We start from the raw sequence: 21,000 nt of genomic DNA on the forward strand, positions 1-21,000 counted from the left end.
CCCTCATTTCTGTCCCAGAGCTGTTTTCCTCAATATTAGGTTTCAACATGTCCCTGTGCTCTGGCCTTCAGCCTGTGGGGCTCACCCTGGTGAAAGGGTTTGCTGGTGGTAGGGTGCCCATGGGCTGCTGTTCCTGCCAGCTTGGTGGCCAGGCAGCAGGAGAAGGACCCTTCTTCCTTCCACTGATCCCTGGCTGAGATTCAGCACTTATTTATGCTGAACTAGCCTCTGGAGATCCCAGCTGAGATCAAGATCCACTGTGCTGACCACTGACTGAAGCTGGAGGTTGTCATCACCACAGAGGGCTTTTGCTGTGAGTGGAGAGGCAGGGAAGTATGCGAGTATGGGGCAGAGAAATTTTATTGTCCCTTTAGTGACAGGGCATGGACACCCTCAGAGACAGAGTTGTCCTAGGCCATGTGGGAAATGTGGTAGAGATGAGCACCATCTCTCGGTGTCCACATTGTAGGTGCTCAGTGCCAAAATGTAGGTGACTTCTGCCCACCAGAAGGTAGAAGACTTTCAGGTAGGCTGGGGTACCCAAGGCATCTGGCAGGGGACCCCCTACCCTTCAGCAGAAGCAGGGAGAGGACAACCTGGGTGGGTGTCTGAACTAGTTATAGGCACTGGTGATCAGGCACTCTCCACACTGACTTCTTGAACAGAACCTTTATCAGGACCTGAGCCAGTCCGTGTAACACCAGTGAGGACTCTAATGGGACACACAGGGCTGCTAAGGGATGCTCTGAGAGCTCCTGGCACCATGCTGGGGTGGGATCACTCCCTGTCTTGTTCTCAGTGTTGTGTCAGGCCTTGAGCCAGGCCATCTCATAGCTGGGTACTTGGAAATGAGTGTGATGTAATACTCAACCTGTGTACAGCCAGGAGTCTGACTGCTTTGTCACACTTTCACTGAAGAAGCTTATGCCTGAGGCTTCCAATAGAACCTAAAAGCGTTAGATCTCTCACCTACTGTTTTTTCAACAGGATTTCCAGGTTTGGGGTTTGTTTTTTTTTAAATATAGAAAGCCCCAGCCTGCCACAAACCTTCTGCCAAGCTGAAGGGTGTTACCTTTGAGGAAATACTGATGCAACTACAAAAACTCTTCAGAAGAAAACCAGCTGCTGCTTAATACTGCAGGATCATCTCTCTAGCTATAAAAAGAATTCAAATGCTGCAAATTGAAGGTCTTTTTGAGAAAGACATAGGATCTGGCTCCATGACCCTACACGTCTCTACATCATGTAGAGCAGCTCTTAGAGCAAGGTGCCACACTTGAGGCCATGGCCCGAGTTGTTGCCAGTGCAGGATTGTTCCCTATGGGATGACTGATCTCAGAATTACATCAAGTCAAACTTTAATTCAGCATGATACAGAGCTTTATTGAGAACTATGTAGACACATGAACATGAGTGTGAGGTAATATTAAGATTGGAAAATTTGCTTGAAATAGTATACCGGAATAAATATAAAATGGGCAGTATAGAAATTTGGCACAGATGAAACGTTATTCATGTAACATTCTTACTTTTGTTGGCAAAATGATGCTAATAAAATATTACAGTATATGTTGGAACGGGGCAAAATGTGCCTTAAAAACCAGTTGCCATGCTGCCAGCAAGTAATTGGGCTTGAATAATTAAGGCCTGACAGCGTGCTTAATCTGGCTGAAGTGAGCCCTGTGGATGCTGAGCACTGTGGCAGGGTCATGCAGGCACGGGGAGAGCTGAAAGCAGGCAGCAGGGATGTGTCCTGCGCTATGGAGGACTTAGGAGAGGAGGTCTGTCCCAGGGGCTTTCAGCCTCTCTTTTCCTCTTAGGAATAAGAGAGGTAACACAAACTGTTTTGTCACGGCAGCTCAGCAGTGGTAATTAATCACAGCTGCTTCAAAGGTGGAACATTCCCTGCGAATGCTAGGTTTTAAATGCATTCTTTAATCAAAAGATGCATTAACAAAAACCAGGCATGCTCGTTCTTCCCAGCTGAGTAAGTTGCTGATTCTTCTTTTTAGCAGAAATTAATGCACGTGGAGCCCCTTTGAATATCGTGCAAGGTAATGCAAGCAGGTTTTTTCTTTCTGCTGCTGCCATAGCATGGCCATTAGGATAATCATAGCCAGTGTTGCTTACAGCTTTTATAATAGTTTTAAGGACTCATGTTTTAAGTCACTGGGAACAGGCTTATCATCAATACTTGGAGAGTGGCAAGGGGCTGAGCACTGGGCTGTGACACTAGAGAGAATCGCACCCTAGTGTGTGACATCTCACGGCTGTCCTAGCTCTGAGAGGTGGCTCTGGACTGCTTTCAATAACCTTTCATCATGCAGTGGCTGTGGGGGGCTGCGTGGACCCTGAAAGCTGGCATTGAAGCCTTTTCCATGCTGTTTGTGGAAGATTTGCAGGCTTTATTGCATGTTGGTCTGGCCCCGTCCCCTGTTATTTTCTGTCCCTGCACAGCAATGGCTGTGCAAAACCACATAATGCTCTTAAGAGCAAGTGGGGAGTTGTCATACTAACGGCTTTTGCCCCCTGAATACCTCTGGCACCAGACTAAGGGCTGTTTAAAGGCAGGATTGGGAGGAGAGCTTGCCAGTTGCTTAAGTGGTCTCTCTCAATCTGAATTAAAAGAATTAAAATTCTCGGTTGTAGTCATGACAACAGATTCCCTCCCTTTCTCTTTTTACTGGAATTGTCTTGTAGTTCAGATACGGTGCCAAACAAAACCCCTCAAATCAAAGAAAAGATGTTTCAGGTAATAGCAACATTAAACTAAAAGGCAAAATAAATGGTCATCAGCATTTTAATGACTGTGTTATGTTTTATTACTGGTATCTTCTTGTGAAACTGAATCTGTTGGCTATGCAAGTCAATAAGGCTTTTGTTTGGTGGTATTACAGGGAATTTTGCTAGCCTAAAAGAAGTGGGGATAATTGCTAGCAGAACTTCTTGTGCAGTGTATACCTATAATAGTTAAAGGGAAAGCTGCTTAAATTTATTCTGACAATTGCAGATACAGCACTGGAGGAATCATTTGAATTATTCATTCTGCGACAAGGAAACATCCCACTTGTCTTCCATTTAGAAATGAAATCCCAGTCTGATTAAAAATATACTTTTATGGGTTGGTTTCTTTTTTTCTAGAGCAATTTTTCCATTTTGAAACTTCTATTATAGTTGCCTGTGAATGTAGATTTTAAAAGAAAATTATTCTGATTTCTAAAAGAAAGGAGAAACTGATTTTTTTTTTACATGAACTGCTTCTTGTAGAATAAGTTTAATGAAATTCAGCTTTCTTTCATAAATAATGCAGCACTTGCATTTGATTAGGTGTAGCCTAGAGGAATTTCTACCTAATCAGATGCATAGCAAGAAGGATATTGCCTGCAGACTGTTACCATTATCAGTGGTGGTGGCAAGGAAAATACAGCTCTGTGTGTGTCCAGATAGAAAGCTTTGTTTCTTGAGAGAGGTTGCAAAACAAAGCATACATGTTCCAACTCATTCCTCGCATCTCAGTATCCTGACTGTAAAATAAGTTCTGGCTTCTGAGTATTGTCATTATTGTGGCATGAAGAGACCTCAGGTTAACTGGAGACCTCCTTGGCCTGGTAATGTGTTTCTGACCATTCCAAAAAATAAATACATGTGGGAAGAGACAATCTTTGCATCAGAGGGCTCATGGTCAAAATCAGCAGAGTAGACACTGGCAATAGCTGGAGCCTGTTCCAAAAGTATTGAGAAACAGCGCCAAGCCTCCTGATAACATCCAAATGGAAAACAATGTTCATGTGCCTCCATTCATTAAGAAGATAGATCACGTACAGCAAACCAGTTTGCAAATGGTGTATCTGCAAGTTTTGCAGAAACATTTTGAGAGTTCTTAAGTAAATGTTGATTTAATTAGTCATTTATGGTCAAGTTTTACACAGTTCTGTAAATCCAGGCACAAGACTTTGTTCTACTCTGGTTTTATCCCCAGGAAGTCATTAGTAACAGCAGTGGGTGTGCATGAGCAGAAGGTAGTTGAATAAGGCCATTAGTGCTTTAGTCAACATCATACTAATAAATAAAAAAGGGTCTGGTCCCCATTCTCTAGCCCTTAGGTCAGTTGGCATAAACAGACCCACAAGTATTCAGTATTTGTGTCCTTTGAGAAACAGTGACCAAACCCAACTTGGCTGCTGGGACCAAACACTGGTCTGGGCTTAGCCCTGGGACACTCCTGGCAACTATTTGAGGGTGGTGTGAAAGTGTTAGGAACCATGTTTAACAGTACAACAGCATGGAAGGTCATGGGCTCAGCCTCCAGCTCTGGTTACTCCACTAGATATGATGCTCTCTTAGGGCTTGGTTATAGCTCTGCTGAACTCAGTTGAATGGCATCTCGTTCTACCACCTTAATAAAATAATATTCCAAATAAAGCTGTAAAGAACTGAATCCTAATGGCAAAGCTCAATGCCATTGCCTTATCTCACTGTGCTCAGATTTTTCTCTCAATGTTTGTTCAGGTATGTAAAATTGCAAATGTCAGAGGTTCTTCAGGCTACATGCTAAGCGGCTTTAAGCTGACAATTTTTTGCTAGCTGGGGTTCTGGTTTTTCATTTATATTTCTTGGAAAAGGCAATGAGATGTAATGAATAAATGTAAAACACAAGAAACAGAGCCCAGGATGCATGGGAGTTGCGCTTGCGTCCTGTGATTTGCTGTCGAGAGGTTTTAGCGCTGAGTGCAGAAGTGTATTTATGTAGCTGCTGGTCAGAACTGTGCAATTTAAAGGTTAAATCAGTTCTATTTTTTAATCTTGAGTTTTTATTCCTCTCCACATTGGTGCAAGGAAATCTTCTGGGCCTAAAATTTCATGGGAGCAGCAGAGGCCAAGAACAGAATTAATTTCTGAGTTTGAGAGCAAAATCATCAGGTTTAGGGCTGTAAAATGTTAATCTGTTTCTTTCCCAAGACTTGTCTGAAATACTTTTGCCCACTCATAACTGAAGCTGTTTCATGTCACATATTAAAGCTGTTTTTATGTGTGAGTACTGAAAAAAGTTTTACAGACCAGTCAGTCTCACCTCTGTGCCTGGCAAAATCTTGGAGCAGATTCTCCTGGAAGGCATGCTAAGGCACATGAAAATCAACAAGGTGCTTGGTGACAGCCAGCATGGCTTCACTAAGGGGAAATCCTGCCTGGCCAATTTGGTGGCCTTCTATGATTGGGCTACGGAACTGATGGAGAGGGGTAGAGCAGTTGATGTCATCTACCTGGACTTGTGTAAAGCGTTCGACACTGTCCCACATGACATCCTTGTCTCTAAATTGGAGAGACATCAATTTGATGGATGGACCACTCGGTGGATAAAGAACTGGATGGATGGCTGCACACAAAGAGTTGTGGTCAATGGCTCACTGTCTGGCTGGAGACCAGTAAGGAGTGGTGTCCCTCAGGGATCGATGTTGGGACCGGTCTTGTTCAACATCTTTGTCGCTGACATGGACAGTGGGATTGAGTGCGCCCTCAGCAAGTTTGCCGATGACACCAAGCTGTGTGGTTCAGTTGATTTGCTGGAGGGAAGGAATGCCATCCAGAGGGACCTCGACACGCTTGTGAGGTGGGCTGGTGCCAACCTCATGAAGTTTAACCATGCCAAGTGCAAGGTCCTACACCTGGGTCGGAGCAGTCCCAGGCACAGCTACAGGTTGGACAGGGAAGAGATTCAGAGCAGCCCTGCAGAGAAGGACTTGGGGGTGTTGGTTGATGAGAAAATGAACATGAGCCGGCTTCAGCGTGCGCTTGCAGCCCAGAAAGCCAACCGTATCCTGGGCTGCATCAAAAGGAGCGTGACCAGCAGGTCGAAGGAGGTGATCCTGCCCCTCTACTCTGCTCTTGTGAGACCTCACCTGGAGTATTGTGTGCAGTTCTGGTATCATCAACATAAAAAGGACATGGAACTGTTGGAACAAGTGCAGAGAAGGGCCACGAGGATGATCAGGGGACTGGAGCACCTCCCGTATGAAGAGAGGCTGAGAAAGTTGGGGCTGTTCAGCCTGGAGAAGAGAAGGCTGCGTGGAGACCTCATAGCAGCCTTCCAATATCTGAAGAGGGCCTATAGGGATGCTGGGGAGGGACTCTTCATTAGGGACTGTAGTGATAGGACAAGGGGTAATGGGTTAAAATTTAAACAGGGGAAGTTAACATTGGATATAAGAAGGAAATTCTTTCCTGTTAGAGTGGTGAGGCACTGGAATAGGTTGCCCAGGGAGGTTGTGAATGCTCCATCCCTGGCAGTGTTCAAGACCAGGTTGGACGAGACCTTGGGTGGCATGGTTTAGTGTGAGGTGTCCCTGCCCATGGCAGGGGGTTGGAACTAGATGATCTTAAGGTCCTTTCCAACCCTAACTATTCTATGATTCTATGATTCTATAAAAGTAGCGCACAGCTTGTATCATAGCCAACTGGCAAAAAAACAGCCTCAGAAATATATCTCCCAGACCTTCTTTTGGTCCAAAACAATGTCAGAATCACATGGAGAAATGGGAAACAAGGCTGAGCCTTTGGTCATTTGTCCTAAGATAGATAAGATGTTCTTCACTTAGGATCCTGGTCAAGGTACCACATAGAGCTGCTTTCCAAGTGCTGAAGACCAGGCAAGCTTGATCCTTCCCATTGCTCTCCTGCTGCTGTTCTGGAAAGCATTTTTCCCAGCTTGCTTCAGCTGCGGAGGCTTAGCCTTGATGACCAGTGGGTTTTAGGGCCAAGGTCAAGATCCAACACTGTATCCTCATCACCATCTTGTCCTTTGCTGATTCTTCTCCAAGCGCAGGTAGCCTCTTGCATCCCAGAATGTGTCAGGCTCACTGGGTAACTTCAGTGATGGAAAGCATTACTATTCCTGTGCCAAATGCAGTCTCACCATGAATTTCCTAGTCTCTGCTCCTCTGTGACAAAACCAACTGGGGAGCCCTTCAAAATTTACTTGAGCAGCAAATGCAGGTGGTATGGGTGAGTGGAGACACTGGGCAATGCACCTGAGGGCCTGCAGCAGAAGTGGTTACCTCTGAGAGACAGGATGCTTATCTGTACAGGACGGAGGTTCATAGAGTCTGCAGTCGTTAGTTACTGTAAGTGGTGGTCACTACATTTATCTTCTGTCATTATAATAGGTTCAGTAAGTAATCTCTGTCTGCTAGGCTTATTGTTGGGTAAAAAAAAGGGACTTCGGGCTCTTCTCTTACTTACATGTAGGAAACATCCTAGGTCTGTTACAGGTGCATGTCCATTTTCCCTGGAGTTCCTTCATGTGTTCCCAGCTTCACCCCCAAGTAAGACTGTGCCAAAATCACTTATATTCTGTGAAGCAAAAATGTGACTGATACAAATGTTGCAGCAGTGTGTAAAATACTAAATTATTCACGGTACTTAAGCACAGAAAATCCCAGGGCTGAACTGACATAATGAAAAACTCCAGGCAAAAAAACCCACCATGGAAAGTTTTAGATTAAAAACAGTTGCAAACTTCATATTCAGGCTATATTATGGAGTCTTAATCCTTTCTTCCTTTAAATGCCCCTCCTCATGCTGTACCCTGAGCTATCATAGCTAGCTATTTTTAATGTCATTATCCACATCGCTTTCCCATGAACAGGGACCTAAGGCAAAGAAATGTCAGATGTCCTCATTTAAAACAGAATATCTACAGTGGCAGCGGGATTTGTGACTAGGTTTTCTCAAACCCAAGCATTGGCCATCTTAACCTGCTTCCTCCCTATCATGAATGGTCATCTTGAGTTCAGTGGACAAGCACCTGTGCACCATTTCATACCAGAGCATTGGACTTTCTCAGTCCGTTGGTCTTCCAGCTTGCCTGGGACTTGCGGGCTACTGACATAGATTTATTTCTTTATTATAATGAAGCTCAGTTTTCCCCTATCTATGACACAAGGGGTCCTGGGTGCTAAATGTTACCCTGGATTACTTTCCCCTCTAGAGTTTTATGGTGGAAGATCTCCAAACCAAAATATTAATGTAGGAGCACAACTTTGAGAATTTAAGCAGCTGAATGGACCGTAACGTGCTGCTTAGTTCATGGAGAATTTTAACACTTGGGCCAATATGTAGTGTTGTAACTGAAACACATTGATGTAAAGATCAACAGATCAGTTAAAAGAACTGAACCACGTAGTAAAAAATGATAACTAAAAGTTTAGGGAATTCATACTGTTAAGCAGTCTATTTCCATATTTTTGTATCATTTTGTTTGGTCTTGAAAACATTGTTCAACGGCTGATTTCAAGTTTCCTTTTGCACTTTATTGTTACTTCTACTGTGGAAAACTGATTTAGAAAAAAACCCAACAAACAACAAAACAGATCAATTAAAACTGTTTTGTTGGTTTCTGTGTATTTCAAAATGTATTTCCATTGGAAATTTATTTTTGATAAGGCAGTTCTTGCTTGTTTGAAAAACATTTTGCATAAAAACATTCAAGCTGCTTTAGTCATTTTGCCTTTTGCTTTGAGGGTAAAAGAGACTTTCAGAAGTGTTCAGTGTTCCCTTTTGCCCTGGAGGCATACAGGAACTGTAGAAGAAGATCTGATTCGCTGTCTCTTTGAGAGTTGAAAAGGTTCCTCAGGGTCCCATGAGGACCTGCTGCAAATGAAGGGAAAACAGTGTTTCCTAGCTGACATCCTTCCCTTTACCAAGTGATGAAAAGCAGTGGTGGCAGTATTAGTGACTTTGGCTTTACTTGTCAGTTAATGAGTGTCTGTAACTTGATGTTTCATTTTTCCTAGACTGTACCCTCGTCATGCAAGCGCTCTCAACAACTTGGGGACATTGACCAAAGATGTGGTGGAGGCAAAAAAGTACTATAGACGGGCCCTTCAGTTAAACCCTCAGCACAATCGAGCTCTCTTTAATCTCGGCAACCTGCTCAAGTAAGTTGAACAGGGAACAGGCACCAAGGAAATTCACATTTTCCCAACACTCATCACCAAACTAGTTTTTTCTGCCAACTGGTAGAGGAGTTGCATTATTTCTTAGTGTCACCCAGCAGTGCCAGCACAAAGGTAAGGCTTAGTTTGGATATCCTTATGCTAGTTTGGATATCCTTATGCTTGTTTGGGTATCTTTATGGTAGTTTGGATATCTTTATGCTGTGTACTACATCACTTAAGGTGGTGTTTGCAGTTGTGTTGCAATTAGAAAGTAGGTGAGGGTTTTACTGGAAATATTCACAAGAAAGAAAAATGGTAAAGACAGTCTTACTGCAAGAGAAATGGAAGGTCTTTGTATTATTCATCAGATTTTGTTGATTGAAATTAATCTTCAGTGGCAATAGTTTTTAAAAATACATATTGTCCTTTTAATTCATCATGTTTGCCTTATTATTCTCTGTGATTTTTTTTTTATATAAAATATTAATACAAAAGGATATAAGCCAGAAGCAGCACCATGATATCTCATGTCAATAATATTTAAATCTGGCCTGTTGATGGGTTCTTTTATGACCCAGCAGATGGGTAGAAACTGGATTTGTTGCACTAGCAAAGCACAAAGGAAGCGTGGGAAAGTCTCTTAGAACTGCTGTTTGTTTTGTATGCAATATGTCATATTTTTCCTAATGTGATAGTTAAGATATTGTATCCCCCTTTGGACATTACATGCTCAGCATTGTTCCATGGTGCCATGTGTCGTACTATGTTAAAGGTGTGTGATGCTTACGCTAAACTCATTAAAAGAAAACACTCAGGTTCCACCCATGAATTTCCTGGGACTAGTAATGAAACTAACTGGCATAGGGAATTTCCAGTTGAATTCTGCTGAGTTCCTTACACCCATCCCTGCTCATAGTGTGGAAATATAGTGGTGGATATTAGATTTCACCTTCTGGAGTGCTGAGAAAGGCTATCTCCAGGATTTTGGAAAGATGGGTTTGCTATTCCCATGTGGGAATCTACCTCTTGTTATTCCAGGTAAATAAGCTATCTAAGCATCAGTTGCTTCTGATTTACTAGAAGTCTGGTTTGAGGACCACAGGGTCAAATTTTTAAGGTTTTTTTTTTCTACAGAAGTCCTAGATGAAATGTTTCTATTTTCTGTTTGCGTGCAGTGAGGACAACTATGTGCCAGAAGATGAATGTTCTCAGGAAGCATTGCAGAGTAATGGCTGAATAAGCCTCTGGTTTTGTTTACATATCCTAAAATAAAATTGTATGTCATCATATTCTTGCTTACAATAAATATTGGTGAGTAGATAATTAAACAATGCCAACAGATTTCTTAGTTAAAATAGACTCAAAGATGGCCTACCTAAAAGTGAGAAATCTCTTTCTCTGCTTTCATGGCCCATCGTCAGTGACACAGAGCAGCCTGATGCTTTCTTGTGTTTTGTTTTGAAGCTTCCCTTTAAATAAATTTGTAACTTCTCTATATACATTCATTTTTTTGGAGATACAGCATGAAAAACTGAGATGAATATCATTCAGAATACCTCACAATTTATAGTCTGTGGGATATTCTGTAAAGAGATGAGAAATAAAATATTACAAACACTTGAAGTAAATATTTATCCTGGCTTTCTGTTGCAAAAGAATGGGAGAGAGCTTCTTATTTGCAGTACTCTGTATATCCATACCTCAAATGCTCCAGTATTCAGTACACTGTTTCTTATAAAGAAAAGGCTCATGACTCTTACATGCTTTGAGTGTGTTATGGTTTCATTTCCAGAGGGGAAGTGAAATGCCTAGAAACAATGCCACTGAAACACTGAGTTTATTCAAAAGACTGCTTCTCTTCTGAATGTAGAATAACACACTATGTGTCCTGTTGCCGTGATTTAGTCAATGCTTAGTGAAACCATCCATTCAGGGGAAGGAGAACTGTTTGCTCTCTCTGATACAGGCTTCTGGATATGTATGTGTGTGAATGTGCTGACACAGGTTTGTGTAACTGTCTGAAGATGCAGATAGATATTACGTGTGTTGAGATTTAAGATCTTTTAGAGAATGAAACATTATCCCTTCCATTTAAAGAAGCAAACTGAGTTATAATGTTCAGTGGTAGTGCATCTGGCTTTCTGGATGGTTTCTGGTTAGGATACTCTGCATTGAATGAAGTGCTATAGTTATCCATCAGTACCACATACATGTTGTAGCCTATTTCCTAAAAAAAAAACCCAAAACAAAAAAAAAAACAAAAACCAACCAAACCAAAAAATCCAAACCAACAAAAAGCAAACTCTGGCAGTGTCAAATTTATAGTAGACTAAAGAAATAACTTAGGTTGGAATGGACCTCTGAAAATCATTTGGTCAATCCTGCTGCTTAGAGCAAGTCTAATCGGATCAGGTTGCTTAGGGCTGCATCCAGCTGAATCTTGAGCACCTCGAAGGTGTTACAGAGATGTCACAGTCTCTCTGTGCAACCTGTTACAGTGTTTGACCAGCCTTGTGCTGAAAAATATTTTTCCTTATATCTAATCAGAATTTCCCATGGTCCTACTTGCATCTCTTGCTTCTTGTCCTGTCACCGTGCACCTCTGTGAAGAGTTTGGCTCTGGTCTTTCTGTATCTTCCAGCCAGACAGTAGCAGCCAGCAGTGAAGAGCCTTCTCTCCTCCAGGCTGCACAGATATGGCTCTCTCAGCCTTTCCTCAAAGCAACAGATGCTCTAGCCCTGACTTTTAGTGGCCCTCTTTTGGCCCTCTTGTACTGGGGAGCCCAACTCTTGACAGGCATTGCTCCAAGTGGTGTCTCACAAGCATCCTATAAAGGGGAAAGATCACTTCTCTGGCCCCACTTTTGGCCTTCTTTGCCATGCAGGGTACATTGCTGGCCCGTGGTCAAGTTGTTCTCCACCAGGACCCCAGACATCCCCCAACCTGTGCTTGAGCACAGAGTTATTCCACTCCAGGTGCAGGACTTGCATTTGCCTTTGTTGAACTTCACGAGGTTCCCACCAGACCTGGTCCCTCTGAAAAGCAGCTCTGCCTTGCAGTGTATTGTCCATTCCCCCACCTTGGTGTCATCCACATAGTATAGATGAATGGCAAAGGAGTGCATCTAAATTACCTGAATCGGTTTTAAACCAGGGAGTCAAACAGGCTTAAAGGCTTCCTCTAGGCAGGCAGAGTTAGACGCTGCAAGCTCTCCTTGTGAACCAAGATGAGATGCTCAGTTGTGGAGCACTTACTGAGTTCTGTGATTCTGGCTTTACAGAACTAACTTTACAAAATAAAACAAATCTTGACAGTTAAAACATTCCCTAAGGCACTAATTCCTAGGTTACTCTTTATGTTGCAACTGAAATTTGCCCACACACAGCCCTGTGCATCATCAGACTTCTGTGGACTGGTTTAAACTGGTGCTTGTCCAACTGTGGGGCACTTGCAAAAATATGGGAGAGATGCTACCAGTGAAAAGAGCTTTGTCTTGCTCTGAGCTCAAGCGCGCTGATTGTAGAGGGCAGATTGAGAGCTCGAGTGGAAGACGGAGTCAGGAGAGGGCATTTTAAGGCAGGGTATTTGGAGAAAAATCAGATTGAGTGATTATAGACTCCTCATGTCAGTTGAATTTGTTCTCTCTGTCATAGCGAAAGTATAGATTACCTAGCTTTTCCTGCCCCAGATCCCCAGTTTATGGTAAATTAGTGTACATGACTGGTCCTCCAATTCTCTGTGCTCTCCCAAACTGCTGGAGATCTATGAAAGCCACAGCCTTGATCCTGCAAAGTGTTGGCCTTGATCCAGAAAAGCACTTCAGCCAGTAATTAATTTTCAGCTTGCATACATAAAAGTTAAGTATGCGTTTAAGTGCTTGGCCAGATCGCCTGGTATCTTGCAGGCCTAAGCCCTCTGAGAAACTACTGGATCTGCTTCTTTTAATGTAATTCAGTCTGTCACATAAAAAAGATGCCTTAATCTTTCCCTCTCTACCCCCACTTTCAGGAGACAAACATTGTTCTTGGATCAAAAGAAAAAAGAAAGAAAGGCCACTTGGGAAAAAAAGAGTAATTAAGAGGGCTGCCCCATGTTCAGAGTGCATGCTTATGGGTAATGGGGACTTTTACTGCTGCTGAGTGGATCACTTAATCCTTTTATTTCTGTAGCTGGCATTTCCTAGGGTTTTTTGCCAAACATCAGTACCTTTATAAAGCAGTCATCTGGTTTTGATTTATAAAAATGTGTTACGAAACTGTAGCCAAAAGTTTCATAAATGGACAAGCTAGCTGATCTCTAATTAGTGTAGGAGAAAAGTGGTTATTTATTTGTTTTTGCTTCATTCGTGTAATTCATATGGAACACCACTGGAAGAAGGAAAAGACCAGCACAACTGGCTTTACTTAGCCCTATGCACAGGCAAAATATTCTTCCAGCTACACAACTAGAAAGGGGAGAAATCTGCAAAGCCACATATATTACCAGCTGAAATTTGCACCTTATAAACGAGATCTGGTTACTTGGCCATGTCATTCAGATGAAATCTAAGGCCAAAGCAGCAAGGTGTTCACGTATTTTGTGTCCTGAAGCCTTTTGTTTCTTTTTATAAAGAAAAGAAACAAAATTTCTGCTATTCATATTCTTTCTACAACCAACATAAGGAACATGTTCCAGTCCAGCTAAATGTCCTTAGATGTTTGTTCATGAAACCTCATTTTTCCAAGGAAAGAAATACACGGAGATACTGGAGAAATGTAGCTCAAATAAATAAACATCCTTAGATCTTTGTTCAGGAAACCTTTTCTGTTTTCCATGGTAATAAATGCAGATCAAATATGGAAAAAACCCTAGCTCATAGGCATAGCCAGCTCTCAACTATCTCTGTTCATAATGTTAGGATCTGAAAAGCAAACTACTCCAGCCTAATGACTGCCTTACTAAGGAATTATTTAGAGGTCCCAGGCAGATTTAACTTAGCAATATTTTAATTTCAAAGTATAACTTAACTAAGTTATAAGTGGCTCTATAACAGCACTCATTGTCTGGGAACATGCAGGGGGTTTTTAGGAAAATGCAAACGTTTTGGTGTCACACTACTGATGTGAGCAGGGTTGGTGAGAGCAAATGTCCTGCTCCCAGGACCTCAGTGACATGACTGAGGCCAGACCTTCAGAAGCTGACTGCAAACTTGGTGTTACCCTGACACCATCCCTTCCTGTAGGGCATGTGAATTCCCAAGGACATTGATGGGAGGGTCTTGCATACCCCTTCATGCCTGGGGACACTTTTGCTATCTTGTCTTTTATGTACCTTTAACTCCTGATGGGTTGAATGCATAAGAATGAGATATATTTGCCATAAAGAGAAATATTGAGAGGATATGTATGGTAGCACTGGAGAAGTTTGCAAAATCTAGTGGTTATGACTCAACACACAGTGCATGTGGCCTGTACTGCTTGCCTGATAGCAAGCAATAAAAATACCTTTTGTTCTTCAGAGTGTGGGGCTGAGGAATGAGTTGTTTTGGGCAGTGTTTTGTCTTCACTAGGATCATCATGTACTTCTCAGTATGACAGATACCAGAATAGAAGTCCAAAAGCAGATTCATTAAAGCCTATGTTCTCCCAACCCCTGAAAATAACGTATGGAAATAGTGATGGGCTGAGGAGACACACACTGTGGAGAGGATGCACAAGTGAATCATTTAGTCTTTGTTGAAAAGGTCAAGCTGGGGGCTTTCACATCTCTTTGAAGTAGTTCATCAGTGGGATGATGGGATGACAAACCTGTGCTTACAGGAACATTTCTTTCTTTCCCTCCTTCCCTGCTGTGCAGGTCCCAAGGGAAGAAGGAGGAAGCTGTGATCTTACTGCGGGACTCCATTAAGTACGGCCCAGAGTTTGCGGATGCTTACTCAAGCCTGGCCTCGCTACTAGCCGAACAGGTAATGGTGATCACTTGAACTCTTGTGACTATTGTGCATGTGTATGCACTGCAGCTGCAGCACCTCCTGCGCATCCCAACAGAGCACCCTCACCTTGTGTGCATGCATGGGTCCCCCACTGTCTGCAGAGAGCTCTCAGGCTGCGTTAGAGATGACTTTTTCAGGATGGGAGGCAACTGATTTGCAGTGAGTAATTACACCCACATGATGTGGCTCTGAATTAAATCACTGTTGAAGTTGTGAGTAAACACCCTCTCTGCAGCTCCCCACATCTATGGTGAAGTCTTAAACCATTGTACTTTGTTGTGACAGCAGAATAGGCGAGCACTTCCCCCTCAGACACACATGCCTACGTAGGTAACTGTCCTGGGTTCAGCCATAGCGGGTTTTTTTTCTCCTTCTTAGTAGCTGGTGCAGTGCTGTGTTTTCGACTTCAGTCTGAGAACAAAGCTGATAACACACTGATGTTTTAGTTGTTGGTAAGTCATGTTTACTCCAATCAAGGACTTTCCAGTCTCATGCCCTGCCAGTGAGGAGGGGCACGGGAAGTCGGGAGGAAGCAGAGACAGGACACCTGACCCAAACTAGCCAAAGAAGTATTCCATACCATAGCACATCATGCCCAGTATATAAACGGGGGGGACTTATGCAGCAGGCCCAGGTTGCTGCTCAGGTTGGGCTAGGTATTGGCCAGCAGGTGGTGAGCAATTGTGTTCTCTCACCTTGTTATTTCCCTTATGATTATTATTATCGGTGGTAGCAGTAGTGGTTTGTGTTATACCTTAGTTACTGGACTGTTCTTATCTCAACCCATGGGAGTTCAATTCTTTCCATTCTCCTCCCCATCCCTTCAGGAGTGGGGAGGGAAGAAGGGGGTCAGTGAGTGAGTGGCTGTGTGGTTCTGAGTTACTGGTTGGGCTTAAACCATGACAGTAACTTTGAGATTTCATAATAAATCACTCCAAAGTTAGGAAATGACAAAAAACAGGTGGGCTCTGCAGCCTGAATTCTGCCCCTTGCATACATACATCGGGATATGGCACTTCATTACTGTGGTAGATGATCATATACAGGGGATGGGAAGGTTCACTACCTTTATGTTGCTCTTAATGAACAGCTGTTCAATATTTTATTTAACCTCATTGGTTATTTAACCCCAGGCCTTATTTACCGCGCATGGCCAAGGCTGTGCTCTGGAGGCAGGATTACTCATTTCCTCTCAGGCTTGCTCCCCATGCTCATTACTTGGGGCTCCCTCTACTCCCTGTAGTTAGGTAATTAGGACCTTCTACAAGGTCCCTGTGAGGTGAAATATTGCCCCCATGGAGAAAAAGGGAAATTGAAGCACAAAATGCCTGAGTTCAGAAGCCACAAAGTGTGGGTGCCCATGATAAGACCACCAGGCCCTGCTTTTCTCCATGCCTGCAGCAGGAGATGAGGGATGCTGTGCTTTGGGCATTGCTCCCATGGGCTTTGGCCATAGCCAGTGGCCCCAGTTTGGGGATACAGGGTTGGGTGACAAGGTCCTCATAACTGCACAGCTCCAGCACACCTCTACAAACCTTTGAAAACTGATTTTTTTCTCCTCCAGGTTTCAACTCTAACTGTTCCATAGCATGGTGTGCTAAAGCTTTCTATAAAGACTGCCAAATGCAAGCAGAAATGTATCCTATTTCACTGTTTTCCATTGATCTGGTTAGTGAAACCTTTCAGTAAGGGAAGTGGATAAATTTCAGCAAAACTATAAGCAGAGGTCTTGTTCTGATTTAGGTTTCTTTAATGATGTAGGCACTCTGCAAAACTCATGTATGATATATGTGGATTACTAAAAAATGTGCTATTTTATTTTCCCTTCTAAATTACTTTCAAATTACTTTCTTCCCTGCGAGGGTGCTGAGGCACTGGCAGAAGTTGCCTAGAGAAGTTGCGGCTGCCCCATCCCTGGCAGTGTTCAAGGCCAGGCTGGATGGGGCTTGGAGCAACCTCGTCTAGTAGAAGGTGTCCCTGCCCATGGCAGGGGATTGGGACTAGATGGTTTTGAGGTACTTTCCAACCCAAACTATTCTAGGCTTCTATGAAATATTTGAATACTATCAATGTCAGCTACACGGGCATAGAAATACAGTGTATGAATTGAAAGAACAGACTCACTGAATGGGAAGTATGTTTTGAATAAAGCTGTCAATAAAGAGTCTTCTGCACGTATAGGAAATGAGTCCTCCACAGTAGTACCTGGTTTTAATATTAATTGAATTTATTAATTAGAACCATCGATTGTAAGGTCAACAGAGCAATAAGATGATTATAGAGCCCTGAGGCCTTCTGCCCAAAGCAAATGCCATTAATAAGTCCAGCAATAATTCATCTACTCTTACATATAGATTGTTCACCCTCTTGAGTAAGCGGTAGGGAAAAGAGATAGTACAATTTCCTCAGAAAATAGCTGTTTCCTGCAGGCTCTTAACACCTTCTCACATTCAGCCACAGTGAATGACTACCTGATTGTGCAGCTTCTGCCTCACACACTTATCCTAGTGACTGCAGTAAGGGCTGTCCTACAGACACATGCTGCTGTCCGTGGCTGGGGGCTGCAGAATCAAACCCTAATGCTGTGTGCTTTCTGGAGGGGTAAGTGCAGAAGTTTTGGTAACTTCAGCCCAAAGGATGATGACGGGATCCCATTTTTTAGTTTTGGGTTTCCTACTTTGTCCAAGGAATCATGTCCAAACTGTCTAAAAATTACAAATGTGTCTTTCTGTCTACTTGCGGCCCAGTGTCTGTCTCACAGCTGAAGGATATCTGTGATGCCATGTAGTTTATGCAGTAAATGCTGGGATGTGATAGAAAGGGCCTGAAGTGTCATAAGTGGTGCATTAAAATAACTCACACAAGATGACTGTGCTCATGACAAGCTGCTGCTCCTCCAGCTTTGCACTAAGGATAAGAAGGAAGGAAACATGTGGATGTGGCTCAGTGAACTATTGCCTGGATTACCTTGGTTGGTCCCACACAGCATGTTCCCCCCATCAAGGGCGATGAATCCAGAATAAGGCTTATTGGCCCCTTCTTCCTACAGATGTAAAAAGTGTTCCTAAAAGAAATGTCCCATGAACCAGGGAATTAGCCTGTAACTCAATGTAATTGTCCTCTTCTCTCTTTAATAGTTGGTTCTGAAGCCAGACCTGACATGGAAAAAAACTACCACCACATTGTATAAAACAGTTTGGCTTGTTTGTGCCTTTTACCACAGAATCGTAGAATCATAGAATGGTTAGGGTTGGAAAGGACCTTAAGGTCATCTAGTTCCAACCCCGCTGCCATGGGCAAGGATGCCTCACCCTAGACCATGTCACCAAAGGCTTGCCTTTCTTACTGTTTTTTCTACTTGGTGTTGTAATTTGGTCACAACGTATTGTTGTTTTCCTTGTTCTCTATGGTAACTGCAGTGGTGCTAATATCAGAAATCAAACATTTTTGTTTGCTATTTGCACAACTCTCCTGGTTCTCCAGGATTTCCTCTGATGCACTTGAACAGCACCTTCTTCCCAGTGTGTGTGTGTGTGTGTGTGTGTGTGTGTGAAAACTGAGCCATGAAAAACCAGACTTAAACCCCTTGGAGTTCAACTGAGAGATCCTCACATGCATAATATATTTAATATCATAAAAATCTCATACTTTTTTTAAGCCAATCTTCTGCATTTTGTGAGGTTGATGAATGTTTCATGAGCATCGGGAGTGGCATTATAAACCGTTAATGAGAATCAAGCCTTGATGAATTTAGAGCGTTTCTTCCAAGAAGAGGAGATGCTGTGAGGGAGAAAGCTCTGGCAGAAAAAACTGGTCCCACCCATCCCGATTTCTGACTGTGCTTAATGCAAACACTTTGTTAGAGAAATCATCCCAGACTCTGTGCTCAGCCTGAGGCATGCAGGTGCCAAAAAAGCAATGCAACCATGATGAAAATGCTAAAAGTGCTCCATATTAGTTGAGTGTGAATGTTTTGCCGTGGGACACTGCTAATCCAGTTTAACACAGTCCTTCCGTGTTTTAAAGATTGGGTTTATGGTCAGTAAATAAAATGAAGAAAACTGACATATGTGCAAACAAAGCCGCATTCCTTGACTGAAAATTAAAATCAGAGGAAAAGAAACTAATACAGAAATCTTTGAAAATACACTTGTTAGTGTCTTGGTAACACAGATGCTTTCTCAAGAAATTGTTCTTCATTTCAGTCAGTGCTGATGATAGCTACACTTTTCCTGACCCCTCAGGATAATGATGTCAGATTCACATAAATATACCCAAAATGTCCAAACTTAAGCACTTTTAAAAAATGTGTTTCTGTGTTTTGTCACACCCTATCTTTTCTGCTGGCTGACCTTTATCATATAAATGTGAAAGCACTTAACCATGGCAAACTGTGCTTTCATCAAGTCATATTCTTCCAATGCGATTAATTCCAGCTCCCCAGTTCTGAAATACGAGGTGAGAAAGGAGCCCACACATTTAATCAGCTACAGAACAAAAGCTGCCATCAGGTACACCATTTAAATCCAGAGAACGCGTCCGAGGCTCTAGGATTTGCAGGGCTTGGGGAGAGCACAGTCCATAGCTGGGAGTAGACCAACCGTTTATTTCAGTGTGGGTTCAGCTGCCAGGCAGGACGTTTGCTTTGGTGGCTCCTGGCCCTCCACAGTGGAGACCCAGATGGCTGATTTTGCTTGGGAGCATCATCAGGGGGCTCTGGAGTTTGTTGCCATAGGGTTGTACCACTTCATGGCAGGGAAAGAATAGAAGAAAGCATCTTTGGTGCTGGAGGCTTGCCTGACACCCCTCTGCACTCTGCTTGTCTCTGCTTTTCACAGCCTCCTTCCATAAATACATGCAACGGCAAGCCTCTGAGGTTAGGGAGGGGAGGAAGACTGTGATAACCCATTCTAGTGAGCGTGCAGGCAGTGGGCACGCTGTGGCTGGCTGGAGGGAAATGGAAAACTTATTAAATTGCTGTTTATCCAAACGAGACACCTAATTTTCATGTCAGGACCAGGCTGTCTGTAGCTCAGGCTAGAGAGTAAACAGCCTGTGGTACACTTTCTGTAGGCAGGGTGTTCCCAAAGAAAAGTTCTGTATTTTCCAGACATGCTCAGCGCCAAGAAATGCCCTTTAAATCCATGCAAAATGTAAGGGCTCAGTGCATCTGGGAATCAGCGTGATGGCACATCCCATCAATCCCAGTGAGTTTACATCTCATGCATTGACAACGCCTGGTTTTAATCTGGATCTGTCAAATTTTCCCCACTCTTTCATTGCCCCCCATCCTCCTCCAGCTTCCCGTCTCCCTGTGGAGCTCCCCGTCCCCCAGGCATCACACACGCCAAGCTTTCACTCCGTATGTTTTCCCTGCTGCCTAGGGATAGAATAGCAGAGCTGCAGAGGGGAAATGTTAGCCAGCGAGATGCTCATTAAACAAATAAATGAAAATATATCAGCTCCCAGATGACAGGTATTTCTCAGCAGAACCAACACAACCCCTGTCACTGTGTATTACCTGGCTGGGTACATGCCCAGCTGGGGCTCACTGACATTGCACAGGAGCCACCTTTTCCGGCTATTATTTTTGTTTCACAGATAGCTCCAATTGCAAACGTATGGGGGAAGGCTGTCTGAATTGCTCTGGGGTACCAGATGGGAGCTATACGTCATCCATGCCATGGGGTATAATTCTGGCCTCCTAGACAGTGGGGTGGGCTCAGACCTTGAGCTCCACATACAGCAAATGATGCTGACACCTTTTCTGCCATGGCTAAGAAATCTTCTCTTTTAAGGAACGGCTTAAGGAAGCAGAAGAGGTCTATAAGGCTGGAATAGAAAATTGTCCAGAGAGCTCCGATCTGCATAACAACTATGGTGTTTTCTTGGTTGATACCGGTAAGTGAGAAGCAGCAAGGAATTTGCCCTTTCTGCCTTATTTGCTTTGGGTTGTTTTATTCAGCAGCGTGCATCTGAAAGGGTGTGAAAAGCTTCCAAAGCAATAGATGTGCCTCCACTGTAGCTTGGAAATAAATATTCCTGTGCTATCAAGATGGCACAGTGTACTGGAATTTGTAATCAATTCAGGCACTG

At 43.2% G+C, this 21,000-nt stretch overlaps 1 protein-coding gene across 1 annotated transcript in view; it reads left to right on the forward strand.

The window, feature by feature from the left end:
- TMTC1 (transmembrane O-mannosyltransferase targeting cadherins 1) overlaps positions 1-21,000 on the forward strand; it is a 147,935-nt gene that overhangs the window by 119,270 nt on the left and 7,665 nt on the right. The window contains exons 12-14 of the mRNA XM_062616554.1: positions 8,790-8,933; positions 14,769-14,877; positions 20,703-20,805. Coding sequence (XP_062472538.1) covers positions 8,790-8,933; positions 14,769-14,877; positions 20,703-20,805 — 356 coding nt within the window. The remainder of the gene's footprint in view (positions 1-8,789; positions 8,934-14,768; positions 14,878-20,702; positions 20,806-21,000) is intronic.

Source organism: Pezoporus occidentalis, unplaced genomic scaffold (genome assembly GCF_034315485.1).
Source record: "Pezoporus occidentalis ecotype Australia unplaced genomic scaffold, CSIRO_AGI_Poc_V1 ctg19, whole genome shotgun sequence".
Classification (NCBI taxonomy): Eukaryota; Metazoa; Chordata; class Aves; order Psittaciformes; family Psittacidae; genus Pezoporus; species Pezoporus occidentalis.